Raw genomic sequence first — 17,062 nt, 5'->3', positions numbered from 1 at the left:
GCATAGTCTCAATGTTGACAGCTGGTACCAATTGTCCAACCTCAAAACAAATACTTCAAGAGAAAACATTTGAGACCAACATTGCAGGATAAGGGTAGTGATGACCACAAAGTCATCTTAATCGGCACAATTAAAATTCATCTCCACCTCCATGTCATACTCTGAATCCCCTTGTTTGTTTTCCACTCAGTTTTATGCTGACCTGCAACTTTAAAGCCATTAGGTCGATGATAATCCCATTAGACACCATGGTGAGCCTTATTGATGAATGTGCATTTGAGGCTTTGTGCCATACTAGGAACCCTGATAGCATTTATTAACTCCAAACAAAAGTGAAGAGGAGTGTGACAATGTTGTCACTTTAGAAAGGTTATTTTGTCCTTGGTTTTTTTTGAAGAGAAGTTGTAAAGACAGAGGTGTCGAAGAATCTAGGGAGTAACAGTCTAACAATGGAAGGGGAGTGTCCAGTTCTGCCAGTTCAGGATTTTGAGCTTTTATTTAGCTGTAGCGGTCACAAAATGTTTTGAGTACCAGAGGCATGCAAGCTTCAGCAAATGATTCCCAACTGACTTTCTCTGAAACCTTTCTGGATACTTCTCCCCGCTACTTGTAAGAATCTGTGTTTGAATTTACCTTTTTGCCAAGGAGTGTGTTTTTGGCATATTATTATATTGGATCAGTTCTGTATCAGGTTTTTGGTTAAGTTTTCCAATAGTTGTTATTTAAATTCCACTTTCTTTTGTTCATGTTTTAACTGTAGTGTTTAATAAATTGTGTTTTGCTTAAAGCTAAGAATTTGACCAGTTGCTTCACATCCGGAACACACACTTCATATCTATCCTCAAAATCAGAATGAGTTAGGGTCTAGCTCACCTTCTTAAAATATTTTGAGGGGGTCTGGCCTGGTCCATAACAGGAGGTGTGTTTTTTTTTAGATTCATGGCAGATAATCCATGAGTTGTAGCTGCCTGGAAACTGGTGAAATCTTGGAAGGGTAAATTAAGACAAAGGGCAGAATTTTATAGGGATTGAGTGTGTGTGTTCAGGCAAAATTTGTGGAAAATGAAAAGTCCAACAAGACCAATCTTAACATTAGGAGCATCTCACTGAATCTTTTATACGTTTGACAATAGGCGTGGTGAGTTTCTCACTAAACAACAGTGAACTGTCAACTAAGGAGATTATTCCTTGTTAAACACTTTGTCAACAGCATAGATAACAAAGTGTGGGACTGGATGAACACAGCAGGCCAAGCAGCATCTTAGGAGCACAAAAGCTGACGTTTTGGGCCTAGACCCTTCGTCAGAAAATCCAGCCCCACACTTTGTTATCTTAGATTCTTCAGCATCTGCAGTTCCCATTATCTTTGTTAACAGCTTAGCTTGTCTTATTAACATTCTGATTCCTGTCTTACCAAACAGCAAAGAGGTCTAGGGAGGAAATTGCAGTGGGCGGAACTCACTAAAGACATTACCACTATTCGTAGAGCAATTAAAATCAGAGATCTCAATTTAAAAGAATCTGGGACTGGATGGGTCTGGGCTGGAAGAAATTCTGGGAGGGACAAGGCCATGGGGAGATTTGGAAATGAGAAGAATTTGAAATTGAGATTTTGCAAGATGGGAATCTGATACAGGCCAGTGAGCACAGAGGTGATAGACTTGGAGGACCAATCTCTGTTCTCCCAAAGACCAGCTTGTTGTATGAGGGACTGAAAGGGTGTGAAAGGGTTAATTCCATTCGATCCACAATGAAGGTCTATAACCCTGCCCACTTATAAACCTGGCAGCCTCCTCACTCTTTCAGGGTATAGCTGGCACAACTCCATAAAACTTAAACCTCCCACTATTCCAAATGAAAATCTGTAAAAGAGCTCTTTCTCTCAGATCTACTATGCAGTGCCAAGGATTGTCCCAAATCCGAGTTCTGCACATGAAAATTCAGGTAATAGCTCTCCAGTTAGGTCTGAACAAGTATTTGTGCAATTGAGGGGATTCTTTTTGCCCAGAGCTGATTAATGTAAGAGCAGAAAAAGCAGAAAGTCTTGGAAACAGAAATTTCTAAAATTGCACAGTGGTTCAGTCTGTAGAGAGAAAGGGCAAGTTTTTGTTTCTGGTGTAGAATCAGCCACTTCTGACACAAGATTTTTCAAGGTCTTTCAAATTCTGAAAGATTGCTGTACATTTCAGACACTAGCTGCTTTTAGGACAGATGAATGTGGAAGGATTCTAGTTCTCCATACTGCTTATTAACATAGGGTTTACTGTGTCAGCTGTAGCTCAGTGGGTGATGCTCTCACCTCTGAGTCAGAAGGTCATGGGATCAAAAAACCTGAGCACAAAAATTAGATTGACACTCGAGCGCTGCACTGAGGGAGTGCTGTATTGGTGAAGGTGACAAGACGTGTTAAACTATCCCATCTGCTCTCTCAGCTGAATATAAACTATCTGCCGTCTTGAAGAAGGGCAGAGGAGTTCGTCCTGGTGTCATGGTCAGAATTTATTCTTCAACCAGCACCACACACAAAAAAAATGGTCTGATCAATCTGCCACTATCGCTTGTTATAGTTTCTGTATCATTAATCACTCTGTTTCTGACATTACAAAGCTGACTGCATTTCAGAAGCACTTTGTTGTTGGCAAAGCACTTTGAGTCACCTTGAGGTTTTTCTTTGCAATTTGTTTGTAGTCGATCTGATTTAAATAATTTCTTCCGTGCCCTTTAAATTTCCTTCTCCGTGTTAACAATTCTTTTTGTGCTCCCTGTTTGGCCTATTAACTTAAAGGGAGCCCCAGAGTTGAATTTTATGATTTCTTTTCATCCAGTGCAAGTTTTTGGGAATCTTTCATCATGAGGCTCAGTGGGTTTTCTACTTATTCTTACCAAACTTTGCCTTATTAAGCATCTACTGCACACAGTGTCTGGAACAATTGACATCCCCTGGGGCACCCTAGAATTGACTGGTATCCCTGGGGCTGTGCTATCTTTAAAGGGCCATAATGCACCGGATGAGCATTGTCAGCTGCCATACATAGTTTGTGATATTTGCCCTAGACATGACTGAAGGCCACTTTGTGGGCTGGGACCTAGATGTTCTGCTGGATGGGGTGGTGCACATGTGGGATAAATTTTCCCCCAGAACCAGCAGTTGGTTCATCCCACAGCACTTGTTCTGCTTACCAAAAGCTGCCCACTAGGCACTTGTATTCCGGACCTGGCTCTAAGCCAGCGTGTTGGGTTTCTTACCCATTTAAGGTTTGAGAATAGGTTGAGATCTGACACCAGACGGTGCCAACCTTATCTGATTGGCCACCCAGGTCAGTACACTCTCGGTCATCTGAAGGAATGCACAGCACTGTAGGAAGAAAGTCAATGTCCTTGTCCCCTCTGCCAGTGTAATTGCCACCATTTCCCCTCCAGTATCTCATGCTCATGTATCTCTGCTACTGTACCCATCTTCCGCCAAGGCTCATGCTCTACACCTCTCACTATTGGCTGCAACAACTTCCCTCACTCATTCTCATTATCCCAACTCCTGACATCACTAACCCTGTTTGTCCTCTGTGGCCTCTACTCGCTTGCCAGGGAAACCCTCCTACCTGCACTAAAAGCAACTGAGACTCCCACTTTCACTCCCCAAATTACCTGCCTGTCTCTCATTCCAGAAGGAAAGCACCTCCATTAGAGTCACAATGGCTGGTAGCTTGCCCAACATTTTGGCTCCACACTCTTTATGCGGAGAGCATTCTGACTGACTGCCCAAGCAGCTAGCTGACATTGTCCAAGCCCCTGACCTGATATTGGAGACTGCCCCCACCTCCTGTGTTAGGACCTCTAACTGAAGACTATCTCTCTTTGCTTGACTGAGGCCTTTTAACATCCATGGCAAGTTTCTTGGTTTTGTGTCATTGCTAAATGGTGCAGCACTACAGCAGGACTGTGAGCCTGGTGTTTCTGGCTGAGGGGGCATACCACAAACATATAAGGTTAGTCAATACAAGGCAGAATTGCTGTGAGTATCCAGGTAGGCCCAGATTGAATGTGCTCTGTGACTGCGCGTAAACACATCTGGATGCAGCCTAATATAGACCATGAGTTAGATGTGTGTCCCTGAGCTCACAGTATCCTTTCAGCAGCATTGCAATGATGGTACCCTGTGCAGCCTTGAAGTGCAGGACCATACTGTAGATGGATCAGAGATATGCCATGAGGGGTCTCAGAGGGCATCACATGTCAGAGCTGATCTGATCAGGTGCCTGCTCTGGTTTCCATGGCAAGGATTCTCAATGTCGAACTTCTTTGGTAAGGTAAGAAGCTGAATATTAATTTGGTGAGTTGTAGCATTAATAAAGTGATCAATAATCAGTAAGCCCTTTGAGTTGGCAATTGGCCACTGGCTCATGGGAAATTCACCTCACTGCTTGGCAAAAGTATAAAAAATGTAGTGAGATAGGTGTAACATTAAGGTTCTCCCGAGATATTGAGAGAGGCATCGCTGGACTTCTCGTCTGAATCTGCCACAAATTTTGCCATAGCCCATGTCACTCAGACTCCTTTAAGATTCTACCACAGGAGTTGATTAGCTCTGTTGGCAGGATGGCCAGTTTGCATTTCAATGTGACACCAACAGTGTGGGTTCAATTCCTGCTCCAGCTGAACTTCTTATGCAGTGTTCTCCTTCTCAGCCTCTCCCTTTTTCTGAAACATGGTGACCCTCAAATTAAACCATCACCAGTCATTTTTGTTTTCTCTAAGGAAAGAGCAAACCCATGTTTGGTAAGACTATGGCAACTTTACCTTCTATCCCAGGCCTTCACACAGTCCACAAAAATGCCTAGCCTCTTCTCCAGTAATGAGAAGGACATTGCTAGAACTATTGCTCACTCCATGTGATCTAACCAACCGGTGCCCCTTTGTTGATTGCCTAATTGAGAAAACAGGCCCACTTCTATCACATTCCTGACTAACATCTGAGAATCAAAATTCTCCTAATTGAATTGTATTCCTTTTCATATCAGAAGAAAAAAACAGTCTTAAGTTTCTCCAGTCTGACTCAATAACCCACTCTTACTTACAGAACAATGTACACACTTAGCATAGAGTCCCAATGGTTTACAAGACAACCTCAATCCCATTCCAAATAGTCAAGCACGTAATCCAGTCTGGTGCTCCCTATGTAGCAGTGAGGGACTGTTATGCTTTCAGAGAGGTATCTCCCTGCTTCTGCTCTACTTGTGTCGGCATCACAGATTCTTGCAATACTTATATGGACAGCACTAAAAGAACTGGGCATGGTCCGCTGAAATGGCACTCTTGATAAAGAAACCCTTGAAATAAAAATAATCTGAAGATGGATCTTAAGATCTCCAAGTGATAGGTTATGACAATTTCTTTTGGCAACTTGTTCCATTGTGAGCTTGTCCTTGGGAAGAAACATTGTCTTGGAAATAAATGGTCTTTCTGTTTGTGGTCACAACTACCCTGTGTTTGTCATTACCAGAGGGCAGCAGGTACTTGTTTCACCATTCCATTTCATATGTTATGCAACATGGTCAATCTATTTATTTCCTCCCATTGCTACAGTGATTCCTATTTCAAGTCGTTGGTCAGGATGTGACACTTGTGTATTTCCCATACTGATGCATGCAGAATCTGCAAGTCCTTGAAGTGTTTCAGTCTCGTTGGTATCATTTGTTGTATAAGGATTTCACATACAAATTGTAGTATTCCAAGATTGAATGGGCAAATATTTGGTAAGCTGTGACTTTGATATATTTGCTGCAACATCAAAGATTCTTCCTCAGACCTTCAAAAACCCCAGGTTGTTTTGGTGGAAACTTCATTGAAGCTTGTTTTTAAGATAATTGCCCCACACCCCCTCCCGCTCCAAGAATTGATGTATATCTACTTTTTGGGAGAATATGACTACAGAGCTTAAAACTATCCGATGCTGTATTTTTTTTTCATTGGTGATACATATGCCAGTATTTGTGACATTGAATGATATTTTCCATTGGTCTTACCATTTTTGCAACTCCAGAATATTATTTAGCAAGAGAAATAATATGATCTTGAGTATTTTCTGATGCATAAACCAATATTTGCTACATCAACACAGTATTTTACAAATAGTTGCACCCTATTTGTTGACCTATAAAAAGGACATTTATATATTTCAAGTATTGTAAAACTTCCAGGGCACTCTGGAGAGGACATCTGTAGGAGCGAATCACATTTACGTATGGTAAGGAAGTGCCAAGTCCAATTTACAGTGTCCCCTTGATTCCATTGTAATGAATTTTGAGCAAGAGCATTCCATGATGAACTCTGTCAAATATTTTTTGAGAAATCTGGTATTTCCATGGAAGCTGTTCCATCTCTTTCATGTCTTAATGTTGGGTCAGGAACAGTCTGTAAAAACTTTGTTTCAATAGATCTTTTAGCCTGAAAGACCATGCTATCTACCGTAGTGCTTCATGACTTGAGAATGAATGATATTAGTTAGTTAGTGGAAGGCAGCAGAGAAGGCAAGTAAAATTCAGGAAGACATATTCTGGCCATAGTTTCGAGAGAATAAGTTAATTTATCTTTTTCTTATTACTTTCATTTATATAATTGGGACCTGTATTAATTGGAACAGCATACCATTAGAATTTTGTTTTATTCAGGAATAGTTAGTAGTTAAGGGCGAAATTGTTCGATTTGTTAGTAGTTCTGTTAATTTGTTCACTGTTAGAGTTAGATAAATAAATTGTTCATTGTTGCGTATAAAGTGAGTATCAGGGAGTTAATTTCATTTAACTATTGCCATTGTAATACCCTGTACTAGCTCTTTGAGATGTGCAAGAGGGTTTTGCATCCAGGCAATTTTATGAACGTATTTTTAATATGATTTCTCATGAGCCGGCACAGTGACTTAGTGGTTGGCACTGCTGCCTCACAGTAGCAGGGACCCAGGTTTGATTCCAGCCTCAGGTGACTGTGCAATCTCCACATAGACACATTCTCCCTAATGTCTGAGGGGGGTTTCCACTGGGTGGACCTCCCACAGTTCAAAGGCATGCTAGTTAAGTCAATTGGCCATAGTAAAAATTGCCCCATGGTGTCCAGGGGTGTGCAGGCTAGGTGGCTTAGCCATGGGGTAAAGCTACATTTGGAGTTACAGGGATAGAGTCAGGGTATGGGTGCAGGTCTGGGTGGGAAGCTCTTCAGAGGACACTGCAGACTCAATGGGCTTAAATGACCTCTATCTGCACTGTAGGAATTCTATGGTTAATAAAACACTAAACTGTGTTATCAAAGGCTTTAGAGATTATTGCAATAGCTATTTGACCAATAAATGTTTAACAACAATCATGAAATGAGCTCTCGCATTTCCTGCAGTACAAAGGCGATCTCACTGCAAAAGTACGTTATTGTCTGTAACTTGCTTTTGGACAGCCTGAGGTTGTGCAAGATATTACATACATGCAAAACTGTATATTTTTTTCTCTTTTCTTTGTTTACTGAAGTGTGAAGAAGCTGTTTGTTCTAAAAGATCAGTCTGCATTCGATGCTGCCCTACTTAACCCAATCCCCAATGACTTCCTGTTACTCGTTACACTTCCAATCCTGACATTTCTTTTTTTCTCTACAGCAACTGCCAGATGAGTAAACTATTTTGGAATACTTTTACCACTAGATTAGAATCAGTGTAGGGTGGACATGCAGGGTGGTGGAGAAGTGGGGCCTGGAGTAGGTCATGAGCCGCTTGGACTCTCCAGGAGCCTGAGGCTGAGGAGCCAGGGTCATCGTTTGCATGTTCCAACTCTTGCAAACAGCTGACAGAAAAAGTGTCTCACCCCCAGCGATGTGATTCCCACGGATTAGATATCACCAGGGCGTGAAACATAATGATGCCTTCTCAGCTCCTGAAGCAATTGATGCTCCCATTCCTCAATCCTGATAAGCAACCGAGTTGGAAGGGGCTGGATGGGAGCGGAACACACTTGCAGGAGTCCTGAATCCCTTTGGCCATTTTAACTCTTTCTGTTCACAAAGTATAGAGTTTCAACAGACCTTCTTTGCTATAGACTCTCATCCACTGAGGGAAGTGTTAATCCTGCACAAATTCATTTCACTGATTAAAATCATTCAGTTTGACATGGCCTTAAATGCTCAAAGAACACATTGATAGTAAGATGCTTCACCCATGATCAGTGAGTATTAGGAAATCACAAGCACACTGCCCACATCTGTCTGACACACAAAGATATTAAACAAGGTTTCTTAGCACTGACATGTCCTTGGAAACTTTCAGTTCATTAAGACCTAGCCCCAGAGACAAGCACATTTAAATCCACCAGAACTCCCATGTTCTTACTAACATGGTCACCATCATTTGTCTACTTTAATGAATGCACATGATCCTGTGCATTCTATTCACCATCTGCTCTAATATTCCCAGCAATGTTTAATTCAGTGTAAGAATCATGCCAGACAGTATACATGTCGACCATTTCTTTTCCCCCTCATCAAATGCTGATATACTATGAAGTCCCAGCTTCATCTAAGATTTAAATATTGCTTCCAAAACTGGGCACACTCTCCTGGCACCTCTTTCAAAGGGCTGGACTAGATGCTAGAAAACATTTGGCAGCAGATAGGTGATGCATCTATCACATTAGTCCATCAACTTCTCCCTCAAATTTGCTTCAACTTTATTTCTCTGCCTCAGTCTCCCATCTCTCTTTCTCTTCTCTGTTCCTGTCTTCCTCTTCTCTCTTTTCCTCCCACTCACCTCTATCTTTACCTCCCTCCCTTTCTCTCCCTCCTTTTCCTTTTATTTCTTGCCGTCTTTCCCTATGCCACCCACTTGTTCTTTACCTCACTTTCCATTCCACCCTCGTTGTCTTCCCCCCAACTCATTTCTTTCCTCCCTTTCTCGTTCTGCCCTGTCTTTGTATTCCTTCCTTCTACCTTTTCTTGCTTCTTCCCCCTCTCTCTACTGCTCCAACACAAAGTCACTCAATCAATATTTTATCCCTTTTCTCCATTTTATCTTGTTATTTCCTTCCTGTTGCTGGGATCTTGCTCTCAAATGATCCTTTCTTGATCATCCGGAACTTATGGTGTCTTGCTTTCTTCAATCCTGCTTCTGTCTCCACTCAAGTTTCTTTACTCAGTAGAATGAGAATAATTTTAATTTTAATTCAAAATATTGGGTACAACACTGGCATCTATGTGGCATTCTGGAAGATTGCCCAAGTATGTTTAATCCACAGAAGTAAGATAAATCCAACATGCCCAGATTTTTACTTGGATCAGAGAATATTGGCTTTGCTGGCTTAGTCAGGATTTATTGTCTGTCCCTAAATGTCCTTAAAAACCAGAAGAACTGTGGATGCTGTAAATCAGGAACAAAAGCAAAGTTGCTGGAAAAGCTCAGCAGGTCTGGCAGCATCTGTGGAGGAGAAAACAGAGTTAACGTTTCGGGTCCGGTGACCCTTCCTCAGGGGTCACCGGACCCGAAACGTTAATTCTGTTTTCTCCTCCACAGATGGTGCCTGACCTGCTGAGCTTTTCCAGCAACTTTGTTTTCGTCCTTTAAAAGGTGATTGAAAGTTGCAGTCCATTTGTTATAGATACACCCACAGAGCTGTTAGGAGGGATTGAGAGAGCGTTCCAGGATTTTTTCTGGGTAACAGTGAAGGAACAGTGACATATATCCAAGTCAGAATGGTGTGTAGCCTGGAGATAAAGAGTAGGTGGCGTTATTCACATGTATCTGCTGCTTTTGTCATTCTAGATGTTAGTGACTGTGGGTTTGGAAGGTGTTATCTAAGGAGGATGCGTGAATTTTTGCAGTGCATCTTGTAGACAGTGCACACTGCTGCACTGCTTGTGATTAACACCCCTTCAGGCTGCTCTCAATCATCAGCAAAGTGATAGAAAGTGTCAGATATAGTGCTATCAAGCAGCACTTACTCAACAATGATCTGTTTGCTGATGTTCAGTTTGAGTCTGGCTCATTCCACTGCTAACGTCATTATGTATATGTGGGTCCAAACATGGACAAAAAAGCTGAGCTCAAGGGGGTGACTGCCCTGACATAAAAGCTGCAATCAATGGAATTAACTAGGAAGTATTTAATAAGAACGGAGGGGAAAACAGTCTGTAGTTGGAATCCTAGATAATCCTCCCTGGCACAAAGGAAGAAGGATGTCGCAATTGGAGGTCAACCATTTCAAGCACAGAATATCTCTGCAGGTGTGCCTCAGGGTAGTGTTCTAGGCCCAACCATCTTCAGCTACTTCAGCTATCTTCCCTCCAGCATAAAGGCAAAGATGGGACATTTGTTGACAATGGCACAACATTCGGCACCATTTGTGACTCCTGAGATACTGTAGCAGTTTATGTCAATATACAGCAAGAACTGGATGACATTCAATTTTGGTTTGATATGCGGGGTAAGTAATGTTGCTCTACAAGGGTAATAGGTAATGACCATCTCCAAAAATAAAGAATCCAATCATGACCTCTTTATATTCAGTGACATTACCAACATCAAACCCTCCAATATTAACATCCTGAGGGTAACCAATGAACAGAAACCAAACTGGATGAACCATATCAATTTAGTGGCTCCAAAAACAAGTCAGAGTCTTGAGACTTTGCAGTGAGTGACTCAGCTCCTGATTCAAGACTTCTCCACTATCTATAAAGCACAACATCAAGAGTATGATAAAATATTGTGCACTCTCCCTGACGAGTGCAGGGCCTACAACATTGAAAAAGCTCAACACCATCCAGGATAAGCAGCCCGCTTGATTGGCAGTCCATCTAATACCTTGAACATTCACTCCCACCACCACTGACACACAGTAATAGCAGTGTGTATCATCTACAAGATGCACTGCAGTGCCTCACCATGAATTCTTTAACAGCATCTTCCAAGGCCAGCAATCTCTACCACCTGGAAGAACAAGGGTAGCAGATACATGGGGACACCTGCAACAGCACCATCTTCATGTTCCTTCCCAAGCCACTCACACACTACCCCGCTCCCCCAGACGTGAATGAATAATATAAAAGGTAAACAACAACGAAAGAACTGCGGATGCCGTAAATCAGGAACAAAAACAGAAGTCGCTGGAAAAGCTCAGCAGGTCTGGCAACATCTCTGAAGAAGAAACAGAGTTAATGTTTTGGGTCGGGTGACCCTTCCTCAGAACGCAATTCTGACCCGAAATGTTAACTATGATTTTTTCTTCACAGATGCTGCCAGACTTGCTGAGCTTTGTCAGCAACTTCGGTTTTTGTTTCTGAATATAGAAGGTAAAGTTATATTTGTGACATGTAGGTTGTTTATAGTTGTTCAGAGACCATGCTCATGATTCATGTATTCTTTTTCATTCTGCACCAGTCTAATTATGTAACATCTTTGCTTTCATGTCACGTAGCCTGTTTGTAGGTTCGGATACTAATATCACCTTGATCTAAATAAACTCCATTTAGTTTATTCATATAAATTGTATTCCATCAAACTTGGTAATGAAAAAGTTCAAACCAGATGTTCCACATAATTAAATTGATTTAGGTAAGGTGCAATTCTGAGAGTATAAGTGAATAGAGTCAGTTTGCTAAACAGGACAGAGGTGTTGAAATGACAGAGTTATGAGAATCTTGCGCAGCTTCTTTGCTCAAAGATTAGCCAGTAATAGCATTACATTCATATGCTTTCGCAAATTAGCCAGGAATGAGAAAATCTTATGCATATTGGAATTCTGAAATCTGCAACATACTCCATGCTAGCTCGAAATAAATTGTCATTCTTTCATTGTTGCTGGGTCAAAATGTGGAATAGTCTCCTATCAGCACTCTCTATTGCAACAGTTCAAGAAGGTGACTCACCATCACCTTGTACAATGCAATTACAAATAAGCAATAAGTGCTAGCCTAACCAGCATTGTCATGTCAAAAATCAGTGAATAACCTTTATTTATATTTATCTGTTAAGTTGAATTGCCAGTCTCAGTATTTGCCTTACTAAAGGTGTTTCCTGCTTTAGTACAATCTATCAAGGAAATCGCCAAGAAGAATTACATATATGTGCAGCTATCCCATATGGCTAGTAACTTGTTTTTAAAGGATGTTAAAGAAAGAATTTGCAATTCTTATGTACATTCCTAATAGCATTTTGAGTGGATTTTTTTTATTTGTTTCAATTATTGCTTGATCTAAACTTAACTATTGCAGATAGGGTTAACCCTAACCCTCTCATCCTACCACCCTACCCCCAAACTCATTCTAATTCTGTTTCCCATATTCAAACTCACACCAAGTCCTGCCCATTGCCCCGTGCCCATTGATCTACAGTGGCCTTCAGTCGATCAATGCTATGATTACAAACTTCACACACTTGTTTGCAAATCCTCTAACCTCCCACCTTCCAATGTCTCTTCTCACCTTCAGTATCATAACCCACTAAGACTGCCATTTGGTTTGAATTCTGGTCTCTTGTGTACCCCTGATTTTCATCACTCAACTATTGACAGCCATGCCTTCTGCTGTCCATGTTCTAAGATCTAGAATTCTCTATCTTGCTTTCCCACTTTCACAAGTTTCTTAAAATCTATATCCTTGAATTGAGTATGGGTCACTTAGCTTAGTATCTGCTTATGGTGGCTCAGTGACAAATTATAATGTATAATTCTTGTGGGAAATGCCTCAGGATATTTTCTAATAATAATGGTAGAATATTATAATATTATTGCTAATACGAAATTGGATTAGCTGTAATGTAAGGAAATGCAACAGTTGATTGTGCAAAACAAGTTACACAAATAACATTGAGCCCAAAGCCCTAATAACAGTTTTTTGTTTGTTGCAGAATAAATATTAACAGGGCACCTGGTCTTTTAGGAAATAGTGTTCTGGGAATTTTCACATCCACTGAGAGGGCAGATGGGGTCTCGATTTAATGTCTTATCTGAGAGTTAGACTGTAATTCACCTTGGGCAGTGGTGCAAGTAGACAATAGTAAATCAAAACTAGCTCCACTCACCACCTACTTTCCTTGTCCACAACTGGCAGGAAATATTTTCCTTTTGCAGCAAAATATTATTCTAATTTCAGCATTTATTGGGAATCATGAGGAAGCACTGTCATTAGTCCCGTTGCAAATGGTTGTTTGTAACCTCCTAAAACATTCTGTTAGCAGCTGAATTACGGTCAATATTATGGGGAAAAAACAGTAAAACAATGTAATGTATGACCAACCAAAAATGCTTGTGAATTTCCTGAATCGAAAATACATTTCAGTGAATTAACGTCAGTTGCCACAGCATCATTTCCAAATAACACTAATGAGGTGAACTTGTTTCCTTAAGAGACTCTGGACAGATAATTGCATCAATTAGATTGACTGTCTCAATTCTCAACTCGCCAAATCATAGCTCTTTGCTTCTACTGTAATATGATTCATGTGGCCCTTTTATATATCCTTCTGTCAATGATAATATAAAAGCCAATGAAAATGCATGTAAATACATGAAGACATGATTTCTAACATCAGATAAGGATGTGTGATAACTCCTATGTGAAGCAAAAATTGTACACTTCTTGTAATATAACACAAGGAGTTGGAAGTGCTCTCTAATTATCCATTAAATTCAATTGTGCTGTGTACAATTTTGTTTCTAATATTTTAGGAAAATGTGGACCTTGGAGACCTGATGTTTTCACTGTGCTATCTCCCCACTGCTGGCCGGCTTACTGTCACAGTCATCAAGGCTCGTAATCTTAAGGCCATGGATATAACAGGAGCTTCAGGTAAGAAGATAATCCTCAGAAAACTTTTGAATGTGGGATTTTTTTTATTTAGTCTTGGACTGTGGGAGTTGCTGACTGGGCCAGCAATTATTACCCATCCCTAACTGCCCTTGCAAAGGTGGTGATGAGCTATTTTCTTGAATCACTGCAGTTCATTTGATGTAGGTAGAGCCATAATTCTTTCAGAGAGGGAGTTCCAGGATTTTAACCTTGTGATGCTGTAGGAACAGCAACATATTTCAATTCAGGATGCTGAGTGGCTTGGAGGTGAACTTGTAGGTGGTGATATTCCCAATTACCTGTTCTTTTGTCCTAATAGCTGGTAAAATATTGAATTGAACTCAGGGCTGTTCAAGGACAGTTATCAAGCAGCATTTTATAGCAAGACAAACAAGGCAATGTTATGGCATAAATATGTAGATTTTAAGGATTCAGGGGCAGGAAGGGAGAGTTGTATAGAGAGAATTCCAACACTTAGGATCCAGACAGCAATGGTGGATCAATTAAAATTGGGGATGCTGAAGAGGCAAGAATTTTAAGAACATCGAGATCTCAAGGGATTACAGAGCTGGAAGAGATTACAGAAATAGGGAGGAATGGAGCCACAAAGGGAATAGAAAACATGAGTCAATGTCAGTGAGAGTCCATGGTTGAAGGAAATGGGACTTGATTTCAGTTCAGAGACTAGCAATAGAGTTTAGGATGGGCTCAAATTTATAGAGATTTGAAGATGGGAGGCTGGCCAGGAATATATAGGAGTAGTTAGGTGCAAAGGTAACAAAGTAGCGAATGATGTTTCAGCAGCAGATGAGCTGAAGCAGGCAAGGAAGGATAATGTGACAGAGATGCGTGGGACCAGATGGTTTTCTTGACTATTGTGCTGCTGTGACAGATCCCTATGTGAAGATTTCTCTGATGTGTGATGGAAGGAGGTTGAAGAAGAGGAAAACATCAACAAAGCGAAACACATTAAATCCTGTGTACAATGAAGCCATAGTCTTTGATGTTCCCCCTGAAAATATCGACCAAGTGAGCTTGTTAATAGCCGTCATGGATTATGATCGGTGAGATACCTTCTTAAAAATATAATACCAATTTCTGCTTAACCCAACAACAAAAAAAACCACCAAACTTGAAATGCACAACATGGCAGAAAACTTCAGAAAGGAGAAAAACAAACAGCTCAAAACTGAAAACTAAAATCATATGAAAAATGACACTTTGTCTATTTGTTCTTCCTCTGATGAAGAGTTTTACTGTTTTCCTATTGTTGGTGTCAATAGATTGATTGTGTATTTCCAATATACTTTATTGTCATTTAATTGCAATTAATTACGAAAAAAAAATTATGGATCAATCATGAAATGACATTTTATCTTTGCCTTGCAAAAGAACAAATCCACTTTTGATGGATCATATAATTAATAATAATACGAGCTAGTCCATTTTGGACTTGCACCTTCTTTAGTTGGAATTTCTCCTACATGATCCATTTCCAATCTTTCCATCCAACTGAAATCCTGGATGAAGCGTCAGCTATATAGGACTGAGATGAAGAGAAATTCCTTCACACAGAAAGTTATGAAATTTTGGAATTCTCCACTCCAGATGACTCTGGATGTGGATGTATTCAAGAAATCAGGCTATGTGTGAATTAGGCTAGAAGGTGGAGTTGAGGCAGAAGCTTGACTATGATCTTACTGAAAAGAAGAAGGGGTACAAGGTACTGTATGACTTCTTCCTATTCTTGACTCCTATATTGTTATGATTTCCCTCTTTGGTGCCCAAGACTAAAAGCTTGATAGAGGACCAGCACTTACCATACAGTCAGGCAACATTCTGTACCCACTTATGGGTAACAAATCTGGTGCCTGAACTCCTGGTTTTTACCCTTTTCTAAATAAGACTAAAGAATAGTTTGATTTTAAAGTATAAGTCCTGTCTAATACTTTCAGTCTTCTGCTATGAAAGCCTTGAAACATTTTCAAGCTTCTGAGGCTGAAATATCTAAAATGTTCCATAGAATAACCAAAGCATTTAGATGTGTATGTATAGTTCAAGTAACGTCTCCTGTGAAATTAGACACACAGAAAGCTGGTTTCCAGCATTTTACAAACCAACAGCTAAATTGATTCTGAAGCAAGCTTGATGTCCTGCACACAGGCCTTGAAATCCTTTAAATATATGCTAAATGTTTCCCATTTTCCCAATGATATTGAACCTAGAATGGTCCAAGTAAAGGGAATTTGGATGTTTTCCAATCTTTTGTAATTTCTGCAAAGTTCTGTGCTAGTTTTAAACCAAAATAAAACTCATCATCTCATTGTCTGTGTGTGGCACAGTCAACATTTCCCATTGATGTATGTGTGATATACTACTGTCCAGGTCAACTCTGGCTATCCAGCCAAACCTCACAGGTATCTGGGTTGGCATTGCCATCCTGAAACTTCCCAATATTGAACCCCATAAAAGGTGCCAGTCAATAATCCACTAATCCCTCATCTCAAATCCCTTTTCATTGGCTTGTTACAACCCAAGAAAAAGGGAGGCCATACCAACAATAAAATACAAAGGATTAGTTAAAAATACAAAGGCCCAAAACAGTTATTTTAAGAGGATTGAGTTTAAGTTCACAAATACTAGGAAAAAATGAAAATTAATACATTGTGGACAAAAATGCTTTGTAACAAGTTATCCAGTCGCTTATTTTGAAGCCACCTTTATCCCTTATTAAACTTTGCTAAAAAGAGATGTGAATCAAAGTTTTTTTTTGTTTTATTCACTCATCAGGATTGAAAAGCAAGAAAATCAACTTAGAAAAGAAGCAACAACTTACTAAATCCAAAGAAGGTGTGATTCCAGTCAGTGGATGAAGAAGACCTAGCTGACTAATATGGCTAATGATGTGGCTCTTGCTGTTCCTAGATTGAGCCACCAAGAGGCATAAACATGTCCTATTGGGATACCCTTCTGGCATGATCAATTATGCTGCACTCCCTACCCCATTATCCCCCTCACCCCCCATAATTTGACCTTGTTTGGAAAAATGCTCATCTTCTAGAGAAAGCCTCCCTGCAGATAGAGATACGTCTATACATCTTGCGCCTCTTTTAAGGCCATATATCAGCTCTGCGCATGTCATTTGATATTGAAAAGGCTAAAACCCGGCACTTGAAGCATTTTACACGTCAATTCTTGAGTTGGTGCAAATGACCTGACTTTACAATGATGGCAAAGTTAAGAATTTGCC

General features: G+C 40.4%; 1 protein-coding gene across 3 annotated transcripts in view; it reads left to right on the top strand.

The window, feature by feature from the left end:
* The window catches only part of syt9b (synaptotagmin IXb), a 98,268-nt gene that overhangs the window by 63,813 nt on the left and 17,393 nt on the right, over positions 1–17,062 (top strand). For all 3 annotated transcript variants that reach the window (XR_007248972.2, XM_048545115.2, XM_048545116.1), the window contains exons 4-5: positions 13,692–13,812; positions 14,705–14,876. Coding sequence is in view for 2 of the 3 variants with exons in the window: in XM_048545115.2 (XP_048401072.1) it covers positions 13,692–13,812; positions 14,705–14,876 (293 nt within the window). In the remaining variant the exon portion in view is untranslated. The remainder of the gene's footprint in view (positions 1–13,691; positions 13,813–14,704; positions 14,877–17,062) is intronic.

The sequence above is a fragment of the Stegostoma tigrinum genome, chromosome 17, assembly GCF_030684315.1.
Source record: "Stegostoma tigrinum isolate sSteTig4 chromosome 17, sSteTig4.hap1, whole genome shotgun sequence".
Lineage (NCBI taxonomy): Eukaryota > Metazoa > Chordata > Chondrichthyes > Orectolobiformes > Stegostomatidae > Stegostoma > Stegostoma tigrinum.
This window is presented reverse-complemented; position numbering and strand designations above follow the sequence as displayed.